At 39.3% G+C, this 20,871-nt stretch overlaps 1 protein-coding gene across 2 annotated transcripts in view; it reads right to left on the bottom strand.

The window, feature by feature from the left end:
* LOC140480093 (serine/threonine-protein kinase N2-like) overlaps positions 1–20,871 on the bottom strand; it is a 127,721-nt gene that overhangs the window by 65,460 nt on the left and 41,390 nt on the right. For both annotated transcript variants that reach the window (XM_072574733.1, XM_072574732.1), the window contains exon 2: positions 8,683–8,980. In XM_072574733.1, the coding sequence (XP_072430834.1) occupies positions 8,683–8,980 (298 nt within the window). The remainder of the gene's footprint in view (positions 1–8,682; positions 8,981–20,871) is intronic.

A 20,871-nucleotide genomic window follows, 5' to 3' on the forward strand; every position in this document is an offset into this window, starting at 1 on the left:
CAGAGATGCTGGCCGTGAGCTACGCACGTTTGCAAAATATTACATCTTAGCTCCAAATAAATTGCTAAATCTGACAACTACAGGCCAGTCAGTTTAACATCAGTGATGCAAGTTATTTTTAAGCAACCTGGAACATGCTGAGACAATAATGTATAGGCAAGTGGGACTTGAACCTGGGATTGTCTGTTCAGAGGGAGGGAGCATTTTTAAAAAAAATTAAAACGCATTTTTCTAACCAACATGTTCAGAGTTGTTATTACAGACCTATGGAGCATGTGGGGCTTGAACCCAGGTCTGTCAGTCAAGGGGCAGGGACACTATCACAGTGCCAGAACAGCCCTTTTCAGCTTCAGTATAAAATTGACTAAAGGACAAGAAACAGCTGTACAGAATTGCTGGTTTTCAAACAGGAGGTAAATATACATGTTGCTTGCAACAGTTCAGTATTAAGACTGCTAGTGTTTATCAAAAAAGCAGTAATGATATGAATTTAAAAAGCCCAGAGAAAAAGCTGTCATCATCCCCAAAAGCCACAAACCTTGCAAATATAGTCAAGTGAGGAAGACAGTAGTAACAGACTTCAAGAAGTCAGAGACAGTTGGTGGAATGGATAGATACAGAGATGCAGAACTACCAAAAGCAGTTTGATCAAAATGGAGAGAACAGACCAGTGGCCATCAAATGATTTTTAAATCAGAAAGATTCAGTGTTACACATGTGCAGTCAAATTCAAAACATCCATTCATTCCTCACAGGAATATTGGAAGAGGAAAACCTGGATGTGTTAGTGGATTAATTTCTAAATAGCCATGACTAATGTCACAAAACCTAACTGAAATGCACTTGATTCCAGGTTACAGCCACAGGACAAGAGAATCCTTTCTGGACTTGTACATGACCTTTTAGGTTGAAAAAGTGTGGCACTGGAAAAGCACAACCAGTCAGGCAACATCTGAGGAGCAGGAGAATCAACATTTCGGGCATAAACCCTTCACCAGGAATAAGGCTTCTGAGCCAAAGAGGCTGAGAGATACATGGGAGGATTGGAGGTGGTGGAAAGGAGGAGGAGGAGTTGATGCATGGGGCTGTGGAAAGGTAGCTGGGAATGCGATAAGTAGATGAAGGTGGGGGGGGGGGGGGGGGAAGAAGAGGTGGGGGCGGGGGGTTGGTAGCGAAGAACCTTCTGTTAAAGGCAGAACCAAATTGGATATCATACAGCTACTCCTTTCATTCTCCATAATCACACAGAGCGCAGTAGGTTGATAACTCACAGAATGTCAGTACATTCCTTCAAGCTAGGAGTTGTCTCATTTCTGACTACGGCATAAGTTACCACATTAGTAGGCACCCTGCAACATAATCATGACTCATTTGATCTCCTAGACTAGTTTCAATTACCTTTGAGTATCAAAAGGAGAAATCTTTGTTGCCAATGCTCCAGGTGGCTGGGAGTATATATAGTAAGAGGAACCAAATCGGAATAGAAAAGTCCCTAGTTTTGTTTTCTTATACAGTAGCGTACAATTGTACGTAAAATTTTGCTTCAACGTATGTAGGAAATTCAAGGTATGAACGCAAAAAGCCCGTGTGCAACCACGTGGTTTCATTGTTCTATTTTGCTACGCACTTGAACACAAAAGCTCTTGGGCACCGTGTGATCTCAGTTAGTCTTTGGCACGTGCACGGTGAACAGCCGTCCAAGCATTCTTACACTATCCGAACAATGGGAAAAATTGATTCAGTTCGCAAACCTTTCGGTTCGCGAACCGGGTCCCGGAACGGATTAAGGTCGTAAGTCGAGGCACTACTGTACGCAGGTTTCCACCTGTCATGGCCCTAAAACCATCAGAATCATTTCCAAAACGGCATCCTATGCAACTGTAACCATGGTATACAACCATGATGTACACCTTCCTCTACAGTGTGTCACCAACCTCATTCAAAACCTCTCCTCTGTTATTCAGTTTAGAGAGAGCATTTTTTTTTAAGATTAGATTACTTACAGTGTGGAAACAGGCCTTTCGGCCTAACAAATCCATACCGACCCTCCGAAGAGCAACCCACCCAGACCCATTCCCCTACATTTACCCCTTCAACTAACACGACGGGCAATTTAGCATGGCCAATTCACCTAGCCTGCACATTTTTGGACTGTGGGAGGAAACCAGAGTATCCGGAGGAAACCCACGCAGACACGGGGAGAATGTGCAAACTCCACACAGGCAGGGAATTGAACCCAGGTCTCTGGTGCTGTGAGGCAGCAGTGCTATCCACTGAGCCACCGTGCTGCTCTACAAACTTTAGTCAAACTTTGTGGATAATTTATAGCCAGAGAATCTCCTACAATAAAAAATGCTTCTTCCTGCTCATATCACTGATGTTTCCCAAGCTTAGAAAAATCAATTAATCATCTTCATTTAAAAAAACTACACTGGGTCCCTCCACTGCTTATTGGACTACTGTCTGCCATTCTGTACAATAGCAGAAATTTCCTCCAAATTAAAATCGTGTGAAGATCCATGCCATTGTGCAACACTGTGCAAACTCCACTTCTAAGCTTATACTTCCACCTCACATTTTAGCCTGAAAACCATGGCCAACCTAGACTGTTCACAAGGTTGCCCTGTTTAACACCGCTGAACCACAGAACTCATCTGCTCTCCACTAAAAGACTGCCGACTTGATGTTTTTAATATCACTTCTGCATACTCATTAGACTGACAGCAAAAATGGCCATACATACTTGCATCACTTTTAGACTCAGCTATTCTAAATGCACCCAACTTTTCCATCTTCCATCCTCCGTTAATTGTGCTTAACCCAAACTCCGCTTCCCAGATCCCAAATTTTAAAAAATCCTGTTCACCCATTAGCCCTCCTCTTGTTGACACCTTGACATATGATCCTACAAATGCCTCAAACTTAAAAATTACCCAAGCATTCAATTACTTCCTTAGTCACACCCCTCCCCATCACTGTAGCCCATTTAAAAATCAGTATTTCCTAAAGAAGATAGAATATTAATAAAACTAATGGATGCTAATTGCATTTGATTCACACATGCAATGCTACAGGTAAATTAACTACAAAAAAAAAGTGATTTGGGATTGGGACATTGTAATGCAGTATGTACAATGCAGTAGAAAAAGATTTGAGAAGTACTTCATTGATGCAAATTATTTCAGTTATGAAAAGCACAAAACATGGATCCACAAAACATTTAATACAAATGAATTACAGCCAAGCTGTATAGGGCATTAAACCTGGAATGTCTTCAATAAATCCTCTACTTTTCCATCTTCTTTTAATACCTATTTTAACCACTTTGTTTTATGGCTTAATTTCAATTCTGTCAGGCTACGGTCAACATGAAATCCCTTAGAGTCAGAGAGATGTACAGTATGGGAACAAACCCTTCGGTCCAACCCGTCCATGCCGACCAGATATCCCAACCCAATCTAGTCTCATCTGCCAGCACCCAGCCCATATCCGTCCAAACCCTTCCTATTCATATACCCATCCAAATGCCTCTTAAATGTTGCAATTGTACCAGCTCCACCACATCCTCTGGCAGCTCATTCCATACACATACCACCCTCTGCGTGAAAACATTGCCTCCTAGGTCTCTTTTATATCTTTCCCCTCGCACCATAAACCCAAGCCCTCTAGTTCTGAACTCCCCCACCCCAGGGAAAAGACTCTGCCTATTTACCCTATCCATGTCCCTCAATTTTGTAAACTTCTATGAAGGTCACCCCTCAGCCTCAGACGCTCCAGGGAAAACAGCCCCAGCCTGGTCAGCCTCTCCCTGTAGCTCAGATCCTCCAACCCTGGCAATATCCTTGTAAATCTTTACTGAACCATTTCAAGTTTCACAACATCTTTCCGATAGGAAGGAGACCAGAATTGCACGCAATATTCCAACAGTGGCCTAACCAATGTCCTGTACAGCCGCAACATGACCTCCCAACTCCTCCACTCAATACTCTGACCAATAAAGGAAAGCATACCAAACGCCTTCTTTACTATCTTATCTACCTGCAACTCCATTTTTAAAGGAGCTATGAACCTGCACTCCAAGGTCTCTGTTCAGCAACACTCCCTAGAACCTTACCATTAAGTGTACAAGTCCTGCTAGGATTTGCTTTCCCAAAGTGCAACACCTGCATTTATCCGAATTAAACTCCATCTGCCACTTCTCAGCCCATTAGCTCTTGAAGTATATTTCTCGATGGAAACTGTCAAAGTTTGTTTCAGCAGCATTTCTCCCTAACATCTAAATCTTTCATCAGCTTTACACTTCAAGCTGCTACTTCTCAAACTGCTCATAGGGTTAAAGTGAGAACCACTGCAAGTCAGCTTGGCTGCTGGATTAATGCTCGGTCTGCACGAACCTCCATGATAACAAAGCTCTGGCGAATCGCTTTACAGAGAGAAATTTATGCAGCCGCCAATACATGTTCTATTTATTGTTAATAGAGTCTTTTGTTGTCACTGACTGGGATTCTCAACTATAAGAGTCTGTTTTTAAGAAATGCACATACTATGGTCATTGGAGTTGACAGGGACTTTGAAAGCTTCACGAGAGAAAGAAAATCATACAAAGTCACCCATTTTGAAAAGAGCTTGGCTGTATATTTACAAAACTAACCAGGAATCATTAATTGGATATACTGAAGCTAGATTCAAAAAGGGAAAGAAGTGTCTTTTAGACTTTAAATTTAATGTTAAGATTGGTTGGTTAGAACCATGATAGTCAATAGCTCAAGAGTGCTTATCTGGTGTCAATTAAACAAGATAAGCATAAAATTTGATACTTTCTCAACCTGCTCAGATGATATTACACACCACTGCAGTGGGTGGGATTTGAACAGAGCTCCTGGCTCAGAGGTTGGGTGACTATCAGTGTACAAGAAACCCTTCCCTCCAGCTTGAATTTTACAGAAACTTTCAGAAAATGCCAACTAGCAATTGCTGACTAAACAGTAATATTTTCTTGATGGGTGTTTGGAAGGAAAATGGTTATTATCTCCCTTGTGAAATACTACAAATAGGAAAAGCAGAACAAGAGAAAGAAAACACAAAAACTTGAAATAACATACTCTAGAGATGCAGTTTACTCAAAACAAAACCAACAAAACAGATGAGCTTCAATTTAATACTCAACTACACCATACAGCCACGTCTAATCTCAATTCAAAAATTTATACAAAGGACTTTTAGGAGAAATGCTGCACTGTTATTTTGTAGTGGGTGTCAGAAAGATTATACATGACCATTACTTTTGCGAGGAAAGGACACAGATAAAACTGATAACTGAAGTCATACTTTTCCAATAGAGTCTGATCTTCTCACAGCTAGCAGTAAATTTGGCATCAGTGATTTTTTAAATAAATTATTCCTTCACAGAATGAGGGCATTGTTGTCAAGGTCAGCATTTATTGTCCATCTCTAAATTACCCAAAGGGCAGTTAAGAGTCAACCACATTGCAGTGGGTCTGGAGTCACATGCAGACCAGACCAGGTAAGGATGGCAGTTTCCTTCCCCAAAATGGCATTAGTGAATCACTCAAATGCACTAACATTTACTGTAGGGTACAGAGCCCAAATGACCACCCAATATTCTCACAATCTCAATACTAGCATTAGCAATCATACCTGCATGTTATCCAAAAGACGTATGACAATCAAAATAAAATTTACTTCAAACTGCAAACATGTTATAGTATAACCAATGTAAAGGTTTCCCATAAGAATTAATCAAAAATAATTCACGCATAATACTGCCTTTGTTGCTGAAACCATTTTCACCTTTATTATCTTCAATAGTGGAAAAACATTTAAATCTGTCTCAGCAAAAGTCCATCGAACTGACAAGCAGAGTACAAACTCACACCAACGGCTGGTAATAAGACCATAAGGCATAGTAGTGGAAGGAACGCCATTCGATCCAGAGTTCACTCCACCATTTAATCGTGGCTGATGGGCATTTCAACTCCACTTACCCACACTCTCCCCATAGCCCTTAATTCCTCGCGAGATCAAGAATTTATCAATTTCTGCCTTCAAGACATTTAACGCCCGGCATCCACTGCGCTCAGAGGCAATGAATTCCACAGGCCCACCACTCTCTGGCTGAAGAAGTGTCTCCTCATTTTCATTCTAAATTGACCCCTCTCTAATTCTAAGGCTGTGCCCACAGGTCCTAGTCTACCTGCCCAACAGAAACAAATTTCCAGCGTCCACCCTAAACCATGCATTATCTTATAAGCTTCTATTAGATCTCCCCTCAACCTTCTAAACTCTAATTAATTCAATCAAAAGATCCTCAGCCATTCATCGTAAGTTAGGCCTACCATTCCAGATCATCCGAATGAATCTCCACTGGACATGCTCCAGTGCCAGTATGCCCTTCCTGAGGTGTCGGGCCCAAAATTGGCCACAGTACTCTAAATGAGGCCTAACTAGAGCTTTATAAAGTCTCAGAAGCATATCGCTGCTTTTATATTCCGAGATAAACGACAGCATTACATTTGCTTTCTTAATCACGGACTCAACCTGCAAGTCAACCTTTAGAAATTCTTGTACTAGCACTCACAGGTCCCTTTGTACTTTGGCTTTATGAATTTTCTCACCATTTAGGAAATAGTCCATGCCTGTATTTTTTTTTTCCAAACTTTTACATTATAGTATAACTAATTATGGCTTAACATTTTTGCATTTGCTCACGTTGAATTTCAGTCATTTCCTGGACCACTGTCCTAAACGGTCGAAATCTTTCTACAGCCTTCCCACCACCTCAGTACTACCTGCCCATCCGTCTAATTCTATGACATCGGCGAATTTCACCAGAATGCCCCCAGTCCCTTCAGTCCATTTATATGTAAAATGAACAGCTGCGGCCCCAACACTGAATCCTCCATGACACCACTTGTCATCAGCTGCCATTTTGAAAAAGAACCTTTTGTCTCCACTCTCTGCCTGTCAGACAGCCAATCCTCAATCCATGCCAGGAGCTCACCTCAAACTCCATGGGCCATCAACTTACTCCGCAGCCTCTCATGAGGCACCTTAAAAGACCTTCTGGAAATCTAGATGGATAACATCCACTGGGCTTCCCCTGGTTTAACCTACTTGTTACGTCTTCAAAAGAATTCTAACAGGTTTGTCAGGCACTACCTCCCCATATTAAATCCATGCTGACTTGTTCTAATCCGACCCTGCACTTCCAAGAGTTTAGAAATCTCATCCTTGATGGATTGATTCTAGAATTTTACCAACAACCTAGGTTAGGCTAATCGGCCTATAGTTTTCCATCTTTTGTCTTGATCCTTTCTTGAACAAGGGGGTTACAACAGCCCATTTTCCAATCATCTGTGACTTTCCCTGACTCCAGTGATTTTTGAAAGATCACAACCAACGCCTAATAGAAACCCTGGGGTCAGAGTCCAGAACTAGATAGCATAGGTTTAGGATGAGAGGGGAAAGATATAAAAGAGGCTGAGGGGCAACTTTTTCCACATAGAGGATGGTACATGTATGGAATAAGCTGCCAGAGGAAGTGGTGGAGGCTGGTACAACTGCAACATTTAAAAAGGCATCTGGATAGGCATATGAATAGGAAGGGTTTGGAGGGATGTCGGCCGGGTGCTGACAGGTGGGACTAGATTGGGTTGGGATATCTGCTTGACATGGAGGGGTTGGACCAAAGGGTCTGATTCCATCCTGTACATCTCTATGACTCTATAAAATTGGAAATAAAGTATTCAAAACAAAGCATTCCTCATCATTAGACCATGAAATTGTAGAATGTCTTCATACAACCAAGTAAAATTAAAATTGAACGGTGTTTCCCACCATTCCTACCTAGGTTTTTGGGGGGGGGGGGGGGGGGGGGGGGGGCGGGGGGGAGGCGGGGGGGAGAAAGAAGACGGATTTGGGAGAAAAAAGGAAGGAAAGAAGCAAAAAAAGGTCTATCATGTGGGATACTCTATGGCAATGTTATACAGCCACATTAGCTGAAAGCCATTAGCACCACTCATGCTTGCTCTCTCAATGTGGGAATACACTGTATAACACAGAGTAACTTAAAAGTTGACCACAGTGGATCATAAACCTAACTTATCAACTTTCTGTCCTAATGTCCAATAGCAATTACTGCTAAACACAGTGCCCAACCAAATCTGGCTAGCCAGATTTGTCAAATTAGTGACGATAAGGCAGACAATTACAAAACACACTTCATCTTTTGAGCAACTGATTTTAATAAATCTATAACATTATGAATTATGCATTATGAATGGGCAATTAATAATTCACGAGTTTGCAAGTTACACTTGGAAAGAGAAAACGATGAGAGTTATTCTGTTCCGTCAGGAACAGACTCATTTGTGTAGGATATTTTTGTCAGCTCTGCTCTTAACGGCCAACTGATAAGGAATTTCACCAGCTGAGAATGTAAGTGAGGTAAGCAGTGGGGAAAGGCTGGTACAACAGCCCTCTTTCAAAACTCAAGTTACATTCATAAACGCACTACTTGTTCGATTTGTACTGCAGCTGCTGTCAAAATTCATTCTTACTTTCCACATTTCCTTGTCTGACAGTCCATGCGCATTACACTTTTTCAGCTCAAACATATTGAAAGAAAAATCATTAAAGAACTAGAACTGTACATAAATTTACCTGCTAACTCAGGATCCTTCACAACAATGTGCGCATTCAACTCCTGCAACTCTTGATGAAGTTCATCTAGTTTTTTGTTTGACTTTTTTAACATATTTTCCACATAGGCTAGATTCTTTTTATCAGTTGTGACCTTCTTGAGGTTCTCTGCTCCTTCCTTGATTTTAAGTTCCTTCCGTATCTCTCGCTTGATTGAATCCTTGATTTCGTCCAGCTTCTGTTGCACCATGGTGTCCGATAGATCCAAGTTCTGGCCCAGGCCCAGACACTCAGAGACCAGGTGACTTCGGCCATCACCCTATAGAAGAATAAGTTTGTTTAAAATAAGCATTTCTGTCCAAGAAACTGTTTGTGACAATACAAACCCTTTGCAGATTTTTAATCTTGGAAAAATCTGCCAGAATTATTTGATAGCACTGAACCACTTGGGAGCATATTTAAAGAGTACACAATACAATCAACTATCCAATAAAAGATGAATATTTCAAAACATAGTTAAAGTACAAACGCTTTCCAAAGATACACAAAAAATGCTGTGTGTGATCACTTGCCAGTGCAAAAAGTCTAAATATACTTTTTGTTGTTTTCAAAAGATCAGCTTAAACTACCAAAAGTATTCAGAGCTTGTACTTATCATAACATATAAACAAATAAAATACAGTATTTTAATTATCATCCTAAACATCTGTGTACTGATGTGCAGTTTAAAATTCTGCTTAATCCAAAGCTGTGTGATTGATGCAGTGCCAGTATTTGCAGACAGACTAGATAAGCTGATTATATACACAGAAAATACTGAAAATACTCAGGTCAACATTTTTAGAAAGGGTAACTAGAGTTAACATTTTAGATTTGTGACCTTTTTGTCAGAATTTGTGTTAATCCAATTCTTCAGAAAGCACCAATACTGAAATTTTAAAGTAAATTCAGATTTAGGAAGTGATGTAAGACATGGCATGACTTAGGCACTTTACTGCCTAAGAGTCACAGAGTCATAGGGATATATCATTCCTTTATAGAAGGCGTCCAATCGCCTGAGCAGCTCATGTATTAGTTATATTTCATCAGAATAGAAGCAGTTTAGAAAAAACAGACTTTTGACATTCAGTGACACACTACAAAAATGTGGAAATCCAGACCAAATTGAAGTCAGCATTCGTTTCATCTATTTCTGTTCCAAATACACCCTAAATGGAAAGCAAAATGCAACATCAACACAACAGGTGATGACAACAGCTATTAACTACAGATGTTCACTGCTGCGCAGAACAGTAATTTTTTTTTAAATTCTGCTGGATTTTAGTTCTTAATCTTTGTTAGATGTGAGTATCAAGAGAAATGGAGACAAAGTGAATACATGGAGCTAACAAACAGCTATGATCTAAACAACCAACACAGCTCAAGTTTCACCAGATAAACATATTTATATATTCATAGGTTCTTGCAACAAATAAGGGAGCCATTCGACCGATCACATCTGCACCAGACAACAATAGCAATGCAAGTCAATATCTAAATACATTAAAATATTAGACCCCACTTTCATGCAGAAGGTCTTAGACTTTCACCAGTCTCCAGTTGAAAATGTTTCGCAACTCTCCTATGAGACTTCTATCCCTTTCCTTAAATCTATGTTGCTTGGTCAAAAAGTGCCTGCCTATCCATCTTAGCTATGACCTTCAATCGTGTACTCTTTTACCGGATCCTCTCTCAATCTTCACTGCTCAAAAGGAAAACAACCTCAGTCTCTCAGTTCAAGCAGCATCCTGCAAATCCCCTCTGGGCTCCGAAGTGTGGGCGTGCAATCACACCTTCCTATAACATTGCGACCAGAACTGCATGTAGTACTCCAGTTGAGGTCTAACCAGCATTTTGTATAATTCCATGCTTGCGTCAGTGCAGCAAATGATGTCAGGAGCTGAATGGATGGTGTGAAACTCAAACTGTGTTAACAAGCAGGTTATTGCTAAGCAAGTGCTACTTGATAGCACTGGATGAAAATCATTATCAAAGTGATGTATGTTAAGCATATGGAGCAGTAACTGGCCAGACTGCATGTGCAGGACATACCCAGGCAATTTGCCAGTGTTGTAACTGTACTAGAACATCTCAGCTAGGGGCGCAGCATGTTCTGGAGCACAAATCTTCAGTATTACTGTCAGGATCCATAACCTTTGCAGTATTCAGTACCTCAGCCATTTCTTCATCTCACCTGGAGTGGAGTGAACTGAATTGGCTGAAGCCTGGCAACTGCAATGCTGGAGACCTCTATGTCTAGACAGATCAACTGCTTGGCACTTCTGGCTGAAGATTATTGCAAAATAGCACAGTCTTAATTTTTACACTGATGTGCTAGGCTCACTAATATCGAGGATTGGGGATATTTGAAGATCTTCCCTTCCTCCAACAAATTCTTTAATTGCCTAACATAATTCACAACTGGATGAGATAGGACTGAGCTTAGATCTGATCCAATGATTGCAAAATGGCTTGGCTTTATCATTTGCTTGTTATATTGTTTGGCAAGTATGAAGTCCTATGTTGTAGCTTCACAAGGGTGACACCCTTAAGGTACCAGCATCTAACTAGACACTAGCTGCTAACCTGAAAGATCTATTCTTTCCAATTGTTTTAGATCATTGGAGTCCTCTAGCTATGGTAACACTACCTCTATTTGTGTGAGCCTTCATGTCGTGCCATGAAAAGTTGAAGTACCTTAAGTATTTTGAAAATCCAACTCTACCATATCCACTTCTTACACTTTATCTACCCTACTAGTTACATCCTCAAAAGTATTTGACAGATTTGTAAGAATTATTTTCCTCTTAAACCACTGACTCTAGTTAATTAGATCATGTCTTTACAAATGCAGTTACCACTTTTGGTACACAGCCTTCAAATCTGGAGTTCATCCAAAACCAGTTGCGCAATTTTAAACTCTTTACCCGAATGAGCTAAACTACTGAATAGTAGTCCAGCAATGCCTCTATTTTAAAAATTGTTGCCCTAGATTTTAAATTCCTCCATGGTTTTGTTTCGCACTATCTCGAAATCATCCAGCTACAATTCCTCAGGATATCCATACTCTTCCAATATTAGTCCTTTGTATGCGCCTAATTGTCATTGCTGCACCATTGGTGACCATATCTTCAACTGACGAGCTATGAAATTTCTTGCTCCTTCAAAAAAAAAAGCACCTTAATACCTACCTTTTTGACTAAGCTTTTGTCATGCAAGTATCTTGTGTGACCTAATATCAAATACTGTTTAGAATGCTAAGGAGGGTGTAGGTGCTATAAAAATGCAAGCTGTTCTAATTCACATCCTTCCATTTCAATCTTCAATTCCTTGGTTAAAGTCTACCAGTTACACCCCTGTGCCTCTTCCAAACTAGATTCTAACAAATTTTCATTTCTCCATTTTCAAATACTTTACAAAGCATCACTTTCTTGTATAGCAAGTAGTTGACCACGTTATTATCACCAATCGACGCCATTACCTCTAACCTGTTGCAACAAAGCTTCTCATTTTGGCCACTATGCTAGCAGATGTTTTAAATAATCTGTTCTTTTCAGATATTCCCACTCCGTCACCAACCCTGTAAAAATACTACCCTTTCTCAATGTCCTAACATCAAGGCTCTTAAACAGGTTACCTTCTAAATCCAAGTTAACTTTTAAAAAGCTATATTTCAAATTTTTCTTGTCTTTTATCCCTGATCCTAATTAAAACTGCGACTGATCATGACTTATTTCGTCTCTCTAAATTTTGTTAGTCTTTAACACTAGATCATAGACCTATTCTGAAGTGCTCCCTTTATTACCTGGACTACCTTTATTACCTCAGATTACTGCTTTAAAATCTGTCAAGTATTTTTTCTTAAATAATTCATCCCTGGAGGATAAAAACCTCAAAAACAATACTTATAAACTGGCAGGATCTGAACACTGACTACATACCTGTGGAAACTAATTCTGGCATATTTCTATAGCAAGTATTCCACCGATGCACAGAAATCCCATGTGCATAGGCATACCACAGCACAAGGAAGTAAACTGAAAGAGTAGAAGCTCAAGAGTTCTAATCTCTTAATTAGCAATAATCACAACAGCCCAAGCGATAATCAAAATTCGGAAGGTGAACACAAAGAGAGGTTCTATTTACTTGTGCCAATATCCAATGTAACATTGTTTGGAAGGACTCTACTGGAGTCATAAGGAGAAAGATTAAGGATTTACAAAAAAGGACTACAGTATCAAACATAATTCTAAAACGAACCAAGCAATGAGACACTGCAGATAAAAGGGAAAACCCAAACATATGAAATGTTATTAAAATGAAGGAGAAAAATAAGAAATGAAGAAAACATTAGACCAAGACATGTAGGATTATGGCCCAAAGTAACATTAAATACATAAATGAATGGAATATGAAAAAAAATACATACACAGGCTCCCTGTGGAAGACAGCCATCACAAAGACTGACTGCAAGTCAGGGCTAGGAACAACACATGATAGATTATTAGGTCTTCAAAAAGGGGGAAAAGGAGGAGCCATCAAGATTAAAAGTTAAGTGATTCAACACTGAGGCTATACAGGAGGTAGTCAAGCAGACAAGAGGCAAAATTTTAAAGAAAAGAATTTCTTAAAGTAACCGACACGGAAATGGGCCAATGAAGGAACTCTATTTAAGGCTGGAGTTAAAAATTACGTGCAGGGCCCCAGATCAACAGCCACGCATCAGCAAATAAAGATTCCTTTATTTAATTTGAAAGGAATGGTGTATTAAAAAAAAAGGGAGGTTTTGCTAAAACTATACAAGGCACTGGTCAGTTAACATCTGGAACATAGTTTCAGTACCCTTCTAGAAGAAAAAACAACACACTTATCAGAGGGAGGCCAGAACATCCACCAGATTGGACTTATTTTCTTAAGAGGACTGGTCAAGTAGGTTGGACCTATACTCATTGAAATTTAGAAGAATGAAAGGCAATCCTTTGAAAAACGCAAGACTCTTAGGGGGCTTCACAGAATAGACGCTGAGAGGTTGTTTCCTTCTAAGGGAGAATCTTAAACCACAGGTGTTGCTCATTTAGACTGCCCCACAGTGTCATGCATCCAAATTTGCTGACCATGCAAAACTAGGAGAGAGGGCATACTATGAGAAGGAAAGATGGAATCTGCTAGAGGATATGAATAGTTAAATAAGTAGGCAAAACCTGACAGATGGAGTTTAATGTAGGAAAGCGCAAGGTCAAGCACTTTGACAGGGGGAAATCAAAGGCAGATGATGAATTAAACGAAGTGCAGTGCAGTGGGATCTGGGTATTCTTACGAGCAAAACAAAAATATTAGCATACAGCAAAAAAATTAAAACAAATGGAATTTTACCCTTCATTGAAGAATGGAGTTTAAAAGTAGAGAAATTTTGTTACAAGTGTCCAGGATGATGGTGCAGTCACACCAGGAGTAGTGGACAGTTCTGTCCATTTAAGAAAGGGCATAATCATGTTGGAGGGAGTTTCTTTTAAATTGATTTCTGTAGGATGCAGATGTCGCTGGCTAGCCAGCAGTTATTGCCCATCTCTTGTTCCCCTCGAGAAGGTGGTGGTGGCGGCGAGCTGACTTCTTGAACCGCTGCAGTCCACCTGCTGCGGGTTTATCCACAATGCCATTAGGGAGGGAATTCTAGGATTTTGATCCAGTGTTGGAATGATGATATATTTGCAAGTCAGGATGGTGAGTAGTTTGGAGGGGAACTTAGCAAAAGGGATTCACTAGGTTGATTCCAGTGAACAGGCTGACTTATCAAGATTGACTAAACAAGTTCAGACTTCTTTCATTATAAGTTAGAAGAATAAGGGCTGACCTTGTTGAAGCATGCTAGATTGAGAGGGGCTTGAGAATACATTTCCACTAATGAGGAATTCTTAAACTAGGAGATTACAATTACAGAGAATGGGTTCACCAATTAAAACAGAGATGCAAAGGAATTAATTCTGCCAGAGTGTGATGAATGTTGGAATGCTCTATCCCAGAGAATTGTGGAGGCCAGATCAAAGTATTAAAGAAGAGCTGCTTTTTGAAATGTCGGAGAGTTGGGAACTAGCCCAACAACAGGAAAAATAGTGTGGCATGGCCTGGGGGCAGATCATCCACAATCTTATTGAATGACAGGCAGGCCTGAAAGGCTTGCTCCACTTACTCAGCTTCTTACATTGCACAAAATCCCTGAGACACTTACCGAGCATGTTGAAACGAGAGGAAGATAATGGAATTGAGGGCAAGTTATTGGCCTGGTTAGGAGATCAGCCATGTAACACATTATGGTCTGCTACTCTAATTAGCAGATGTTAATAGCAGTGTGCCTCAGCGATAATATTGAGAACTCCGCTATGAATTCCACCTCCCCGCCTGCCCCCACACTCATTGAGTTTAACAGCCACCCAATTAATAAGTATGTTGCCTAATGTCGATGCTCCTTCCTGTGAAATGACTACATAATTCATTAAGAAACTGCTGTTTGAGAGAAGACAGAGAACTCATGTCTCTGTCCACATGGGCGATCGTACACTCTCTCGCTCCATGGCCTGGAATAAAGATGGAGGTAAAACTATACTGTGGCTCTGAGTGTTTTGCTTTGACTGAGGTGGGAACGGGACAACAAACTGAATAGATTTTCAAAAGACATTGGGAGACTTGCCTGGATTTTGAAAGGTGAAAAGGAACAGGTTGCAACGTCAGGAAGAGTTTGGGTTTTAACATTCAAGGCTCTGTACCATGCTTCTAGCAGCCACAATGTAAAATCATACCATGGAATACTGTGTCAGTTAATAAGCCGCAAACACCAAACAAAAATTATTACGTATAGTATGTTGATTTTGGTTGCTTGCTACAATAAAAGTGCATAAACATGAAAACTTGTCTTGCAATTTTATTTTTAAAATCTCCCCAGTCATTTCCTGGGAAAATTATTTTTCAAAGATTTTGACTCCATGAAGATAGTGCATACATGAATAGATTTGTTAATCAAAACAATTTATGGGATATGGAGCAACTGTGGATATATGGAGTTAAAACACAGATCAGCCATCACTTGGCTAAATGGTGGAGCGCACTAGACAAGCCAAAATGATCTATTACCCTGGTCTATATTTCTTGACTTGTATATCCCATCCAGTAAAGGCACTGGAACTTCTGTTTACAACATTGAAGCAACCTATTTAACAAACCCTACCCTAGCTTACTCATTTGACACGTGTCTTCAAATTGTCAAAAACCAGGTGACAAAATCTTGCTGGTGACACACCCAAAATACAAAAGCAGCACTTTTAAAAAAAAATAACCTTTAAAAATCCTAATTTGAAGGGAAGTAAAAATGCTGCCATAACTTTTAGGTTTTTTTTTTATCTGCACAGATAGAACTACCTGGAAGCCTCAGAAACAAGTACTGAACTATACAAAGCAGAAGCCAGATTTAAGTCCTTATCTATATCAAATTAGCTGTGGCATCAGTTGGAATGCTACAATTAGCCTTAATGTCTTCAAGCTTTGAGGAAATTGTTGGGACAGGGTGGGGTGGATAGAAGAGTAGCCAGCAAAAGCCCTCATTCTCATCAATTAATCAGTTCCCGTTGGATATACATGCAATATCTAAATGCTAAGTAAAGATGGGATCACCTGTGAAGCCATCATCTGGCCAAAATACAAAGTTCAAAAATCAGTGGAAACATTACATGAACAGCCAAAGCCATCAACAGGTTATAACAAAATAAAAAACCTTAGCATACAAATAAGCTCTGCATGCTAGCATTTTAATAGATAAGCTTTAGTGCTGCAGGTGCTGCCACAGAAAAACACATTCATTAATGCTAATTGAGAGAACAGCCAGGACTTGTTTAAATTTATACCAGGAAGGCTGACCCAATTGGTCGGGATATTACCCTCGGAAATAAATCAATGACTGGCCGAGACCCATTTTGTTGAGAAGAAACAGATACAATGAGAATACATGTTCTGTCTACAAAGGACAGGATCCTGTATAGGAATAGATGTAGCAGGTGTACAAACTTACAATCCTAAATTAGGATAAAATTTAAGAAACTGTTTATTAACTATCATTCAGCATTATGGGGTGTATTTTCCATGGCAACATCTCTGCTAACAAGTACTCTCCTCTTAAGTGTATGTTAATTTTCCCTTTGAATTTGCATTCTTGAAAGATTCTGATCAGTGCAAGGTGAAAAATTTCAAACGTCTTTTTAGCAACAGTCAACAGTACTAGAAAAAGGTTATTCTTTGGGCTTTACATGGAGCATTTTATCTACTCTAAAAATGATCAAAATTCCATAATAAAATTGAAAATATCCAAGGGATTATTAAAAAAAGATCCATATAATTATATTAAAAAGATTACTAAATGAAAAATGTATTCATTCAAGTTTATTTTCAAATGATTTCTCGTTTAAATAGCAGCTCCTGGACTATATCCAAGAAGCTGTAACATTCTATAATGTTTCTACGACACAAAATCTTTGAAAATCTTCGTGGATGTGCAGTGCTGGGCTAAAGTAAAATACAAGTTTTGGACAGGGTAACATGATGCTAAATGCAACTCTGCCCAGTTTGAATATAAATATATTTCTAGAGACACTTTGCGCTAATTTACAAGTATTAGCCCAAGGAAAAGCAATAAGTCAAACATTCTTTAAGGCATAATGGAACACCAGGACAAGAGTGGGCTAGTCAGCTCCTTAAAGTTGTTCTACCATTCACTTAGATCATGGTTGATCTGTGTTTTAACTAATATTTACCTGTCTTGATTCTAATTTCATTAAATTTATCAAAATCAAAGATGTTATCTGACAGTTGGTAGATTTTTTAAAAATTGTTTAACAGTTTTTTGGTGCAATAATAACTGGAATGGGAGAGTGGAGAAGGGACTTGACACATGAGGAAGATTGACAAGCTAGGCTTGTATACAGTGGATTAGTAGTAGTCATCAAGGATGATATTGTTGAAATATACAGGATTGTGACAGGGCTTTCCTGGGAAGATGGAGAGAGGTGGCTTCTGCTTATCAAAGCATGTAGAAATTGGGGTCAACATTTTTAACAAAATCAGATCACCCTACTGAAACAGACAAGTTTCTTTTGGGGAGACATGAATCTTTGAAACTCTCTTCCTGAAAAGAAGTAGTGGAAACAAGACTTGAACATTTTTAAGACTGACATAGGTAGATCCTTGTTAAGAGAATGTAAGGTTATCATGGCGTAGGTGAAAATGTAATCTCATATCTGAAATCAAATTAGCTGTGGTTTTACTGAACGACAGCAGGCTTGAAGGACTCAGTAGTCTTCTGCTCTTAACTCTCATCTCAATAAAGCATTCCAGTTTTACACCAACACCAAGATTTCAGGGATTTGCAGCTCAGGTTGTAAAATTTGCTCGCTGAGCTGATAGATTTGTTCTCAAATGTTTCGTCACCATGCTAGGTAACATCAGAGCCCCTTTGGTGAAGCATTCGTGTTCTGCCCCTCTTGCTATTTTCTCTGTCTGTTTATTGTGGGAGGTGATATCATTTGCTGTTCTAAGAGGTTGGTAAATAGGGTCCAAATCTATAGGTTTGCTAATGGAGTTCCGGTTTGAATGCCAGGCCTCTAGAAATTCCCATGAGTGTCTTTGTTTAGCCTGTCCCAGTCAAACTGGTGCCCCTCTTAGTCTGTGTGTGTATGGATACCAGTGATAGTTAGTCACGTCTTTTGGTTCTACAACCTGCAGAACAAATGTTATATACAAATACCCTGCAAGAACTGCAACAAACATTACATCGGACATACGTGCAGGTGGCTAGCCACCAGGATACATGAGCACCAACTAGCCACCAAACGACATGACCAACTATCACTGGTATCCATACACACAGATGAAGTGGGACGCCAGCTCAACTGGGATAATGCATCCATCCAGGGACAGGCTAAACAAAGACATGCATAGGAATGCCTAGAGGTCTGACATTCAAACCGGAACTCCGTTAACAAACAGATTTAGACCCCATTTACCAACCTCTCAGAAACAGAGCCAGAAATGATATCACCTACCACAACAAAGACAGATAAATAGCAAACGAGGCAGAACACCAGCACTTCATCAGAGACTCCACTGATGATGTTATCTAGCATAGTGACGAAACTTCTGACAAGAAATCTACCAGCTCAGTGAGCAAATTTACAACCTGACCAACATTTATGTTGAGAAGTATATCATCCAATGTCTGGAGAGATAAAAAGAAATCCAATGATTTGGAGAGCCTGAGCTTCTATCGTGACCCTTGAGGATCTTTGAAAAAAGGTTTAAAATAATTAGTTTTAAGAACAAATTAGATTGCAATATAATTGAGATGTAAATGAATGAAGAAATTTTCCAAACACTTCTGAAGCTCAGCCAAGAAACAGGGTACAATATTGAATTCCATTACCAAAATCACACACTATTGTATTTAATACTGGTGTAAGATAAGCACATACATTGAAGCAAATTCCTTTAAGTGACAGGCAGAGAAGGGGAGGTGGGTGTTTAAAAGTTAAACCAATTTGAAGTAATAAAATAGTGGGCTTGCAACACTGCCACACTTTGTCCACTTGAGTTGTACAACAGCCAGCAGTGCAATTGTGAATATTAATCTTAACTTTGGTTGTGAATGAAATGAAATGATAAATTTTGATCAGTACAGTATTAGTGAGAAGCACCATGACTTATAGCTATGCTCACTAATCATGGGTACAATGAGGGACTGAACTAGATTAAATCAGAAAAATATGGCACAAGGCACATTACGTTAGGCTAAACGCAAGACAAATTTCATTACAGCTGTTAGACATATTTGAGATCAGTTCAACCACTTATTTTTAAAACAGCGATAATACACATGTTGCAACAATGGAATTATATAATATATATCAAGGGACAATCTTTCAGCCAAAATTTCACCCTCAAGTGTTTACTGAGCTCAGCATTGCTATTTATGTTGCGAGTTTAGAGCCAACTATTGTGCTGATATTGTTTCAGTTTAGAAAAACACACGGTCACAAACTACAGTCAACCTGCCTGCTTAAATAAGATAAATACTTACTCCACAAAAGGGGCAGAAATTACTATAAAAGCTAAATGATATTCAATATTACTGATGAAACAAAATTAGACTGCAAGCACAGATGCAGAGCTGCACTGTGAAAATTCAGAAGTTGCTGTCTCAGTTGTTCAGTACATTTGGGGAGCCAGATGTTTGACAGTGAACTCCCCATACTGATATCATAGATACAGATTAACCCAAGGTTTGCCCATTTTAGTCTTTTTGACAACATGACAGATCTTAATTTTCAGGACCACAGAGGTTGTTTGGAAATTAACTCAGAGTCTCATTCCATTTCAAACTCTTGCAAATTCAAATTTAAAAATAAATTCTTCGCTACTGTCTTTCTTTTCCTCTCACTATAATCACTATTTCCATCTGTCTTGAATTTACTAATCAACTCCACATTTCAAAACTATTTAGTTGCTTGTGCTCGGATGAAAAAAAAAACGTCTATGCGAAACATTGTATCGTTCCCACTAATGATTTCTAAGATTTGTTTTTGCACATTTCCAGCATCTATAGTGAAACATTTTTTTAAAATTAGAAGTTTCTGATTAGTGTTTCAAAGCATTGAAATGCCATAGATAGAACTACAAAAATGCTCATTAGCAAACGTGACTCATCAACTTAAAGTCACAAGCTTCATATACAATCTTTTCTTTAAAAAAAGCAAACAATGGTTGAAAATGCCAGTAACTGAAATATGGATTATTTGCTTTAAACAAAGCTAATTTACCTAATATCACCTTTTCGGTGCACCACTAATGGTGCTACCTAGCAAGGTGACAAAACTTCCAAGAACTTCTCAGTGAGCAAATTTGCAACCTGACCAACACTTATGTTGAGAAGTACATCAACCAACAGAGAGAGATTAAAAGAAATCCAATGATTTGGAGAGCCCTGGGTTTCTATTGTGACCCTCGGGGATCTTTCAAAAAAAAAAGTTTAAAATAATTAGTTAAGAACAAATTGGATTGCTAACCACTATTTAACCAGCACAGTGACTAGCATTACTGCCTCATAGCACCAGGGTCCCAGGTTCGATTCTAGCCTCG

Source organism: Chiloscyllium punctatum, chromosome 7 (assembly GCF_047496795.1).
Source record: "Chiloscyllium punctatum isolate Juve2018m chromosome 7, sChiPun1.3, whole genome shotgun sequence".
Lineage (NCBI taxonomy): Eukaryota > Metazoa > Chordata > Chondrichthyes > Orectolobiformes > Hemiscylliidae > Chiloscyllium > Chiloscyllium punctatum.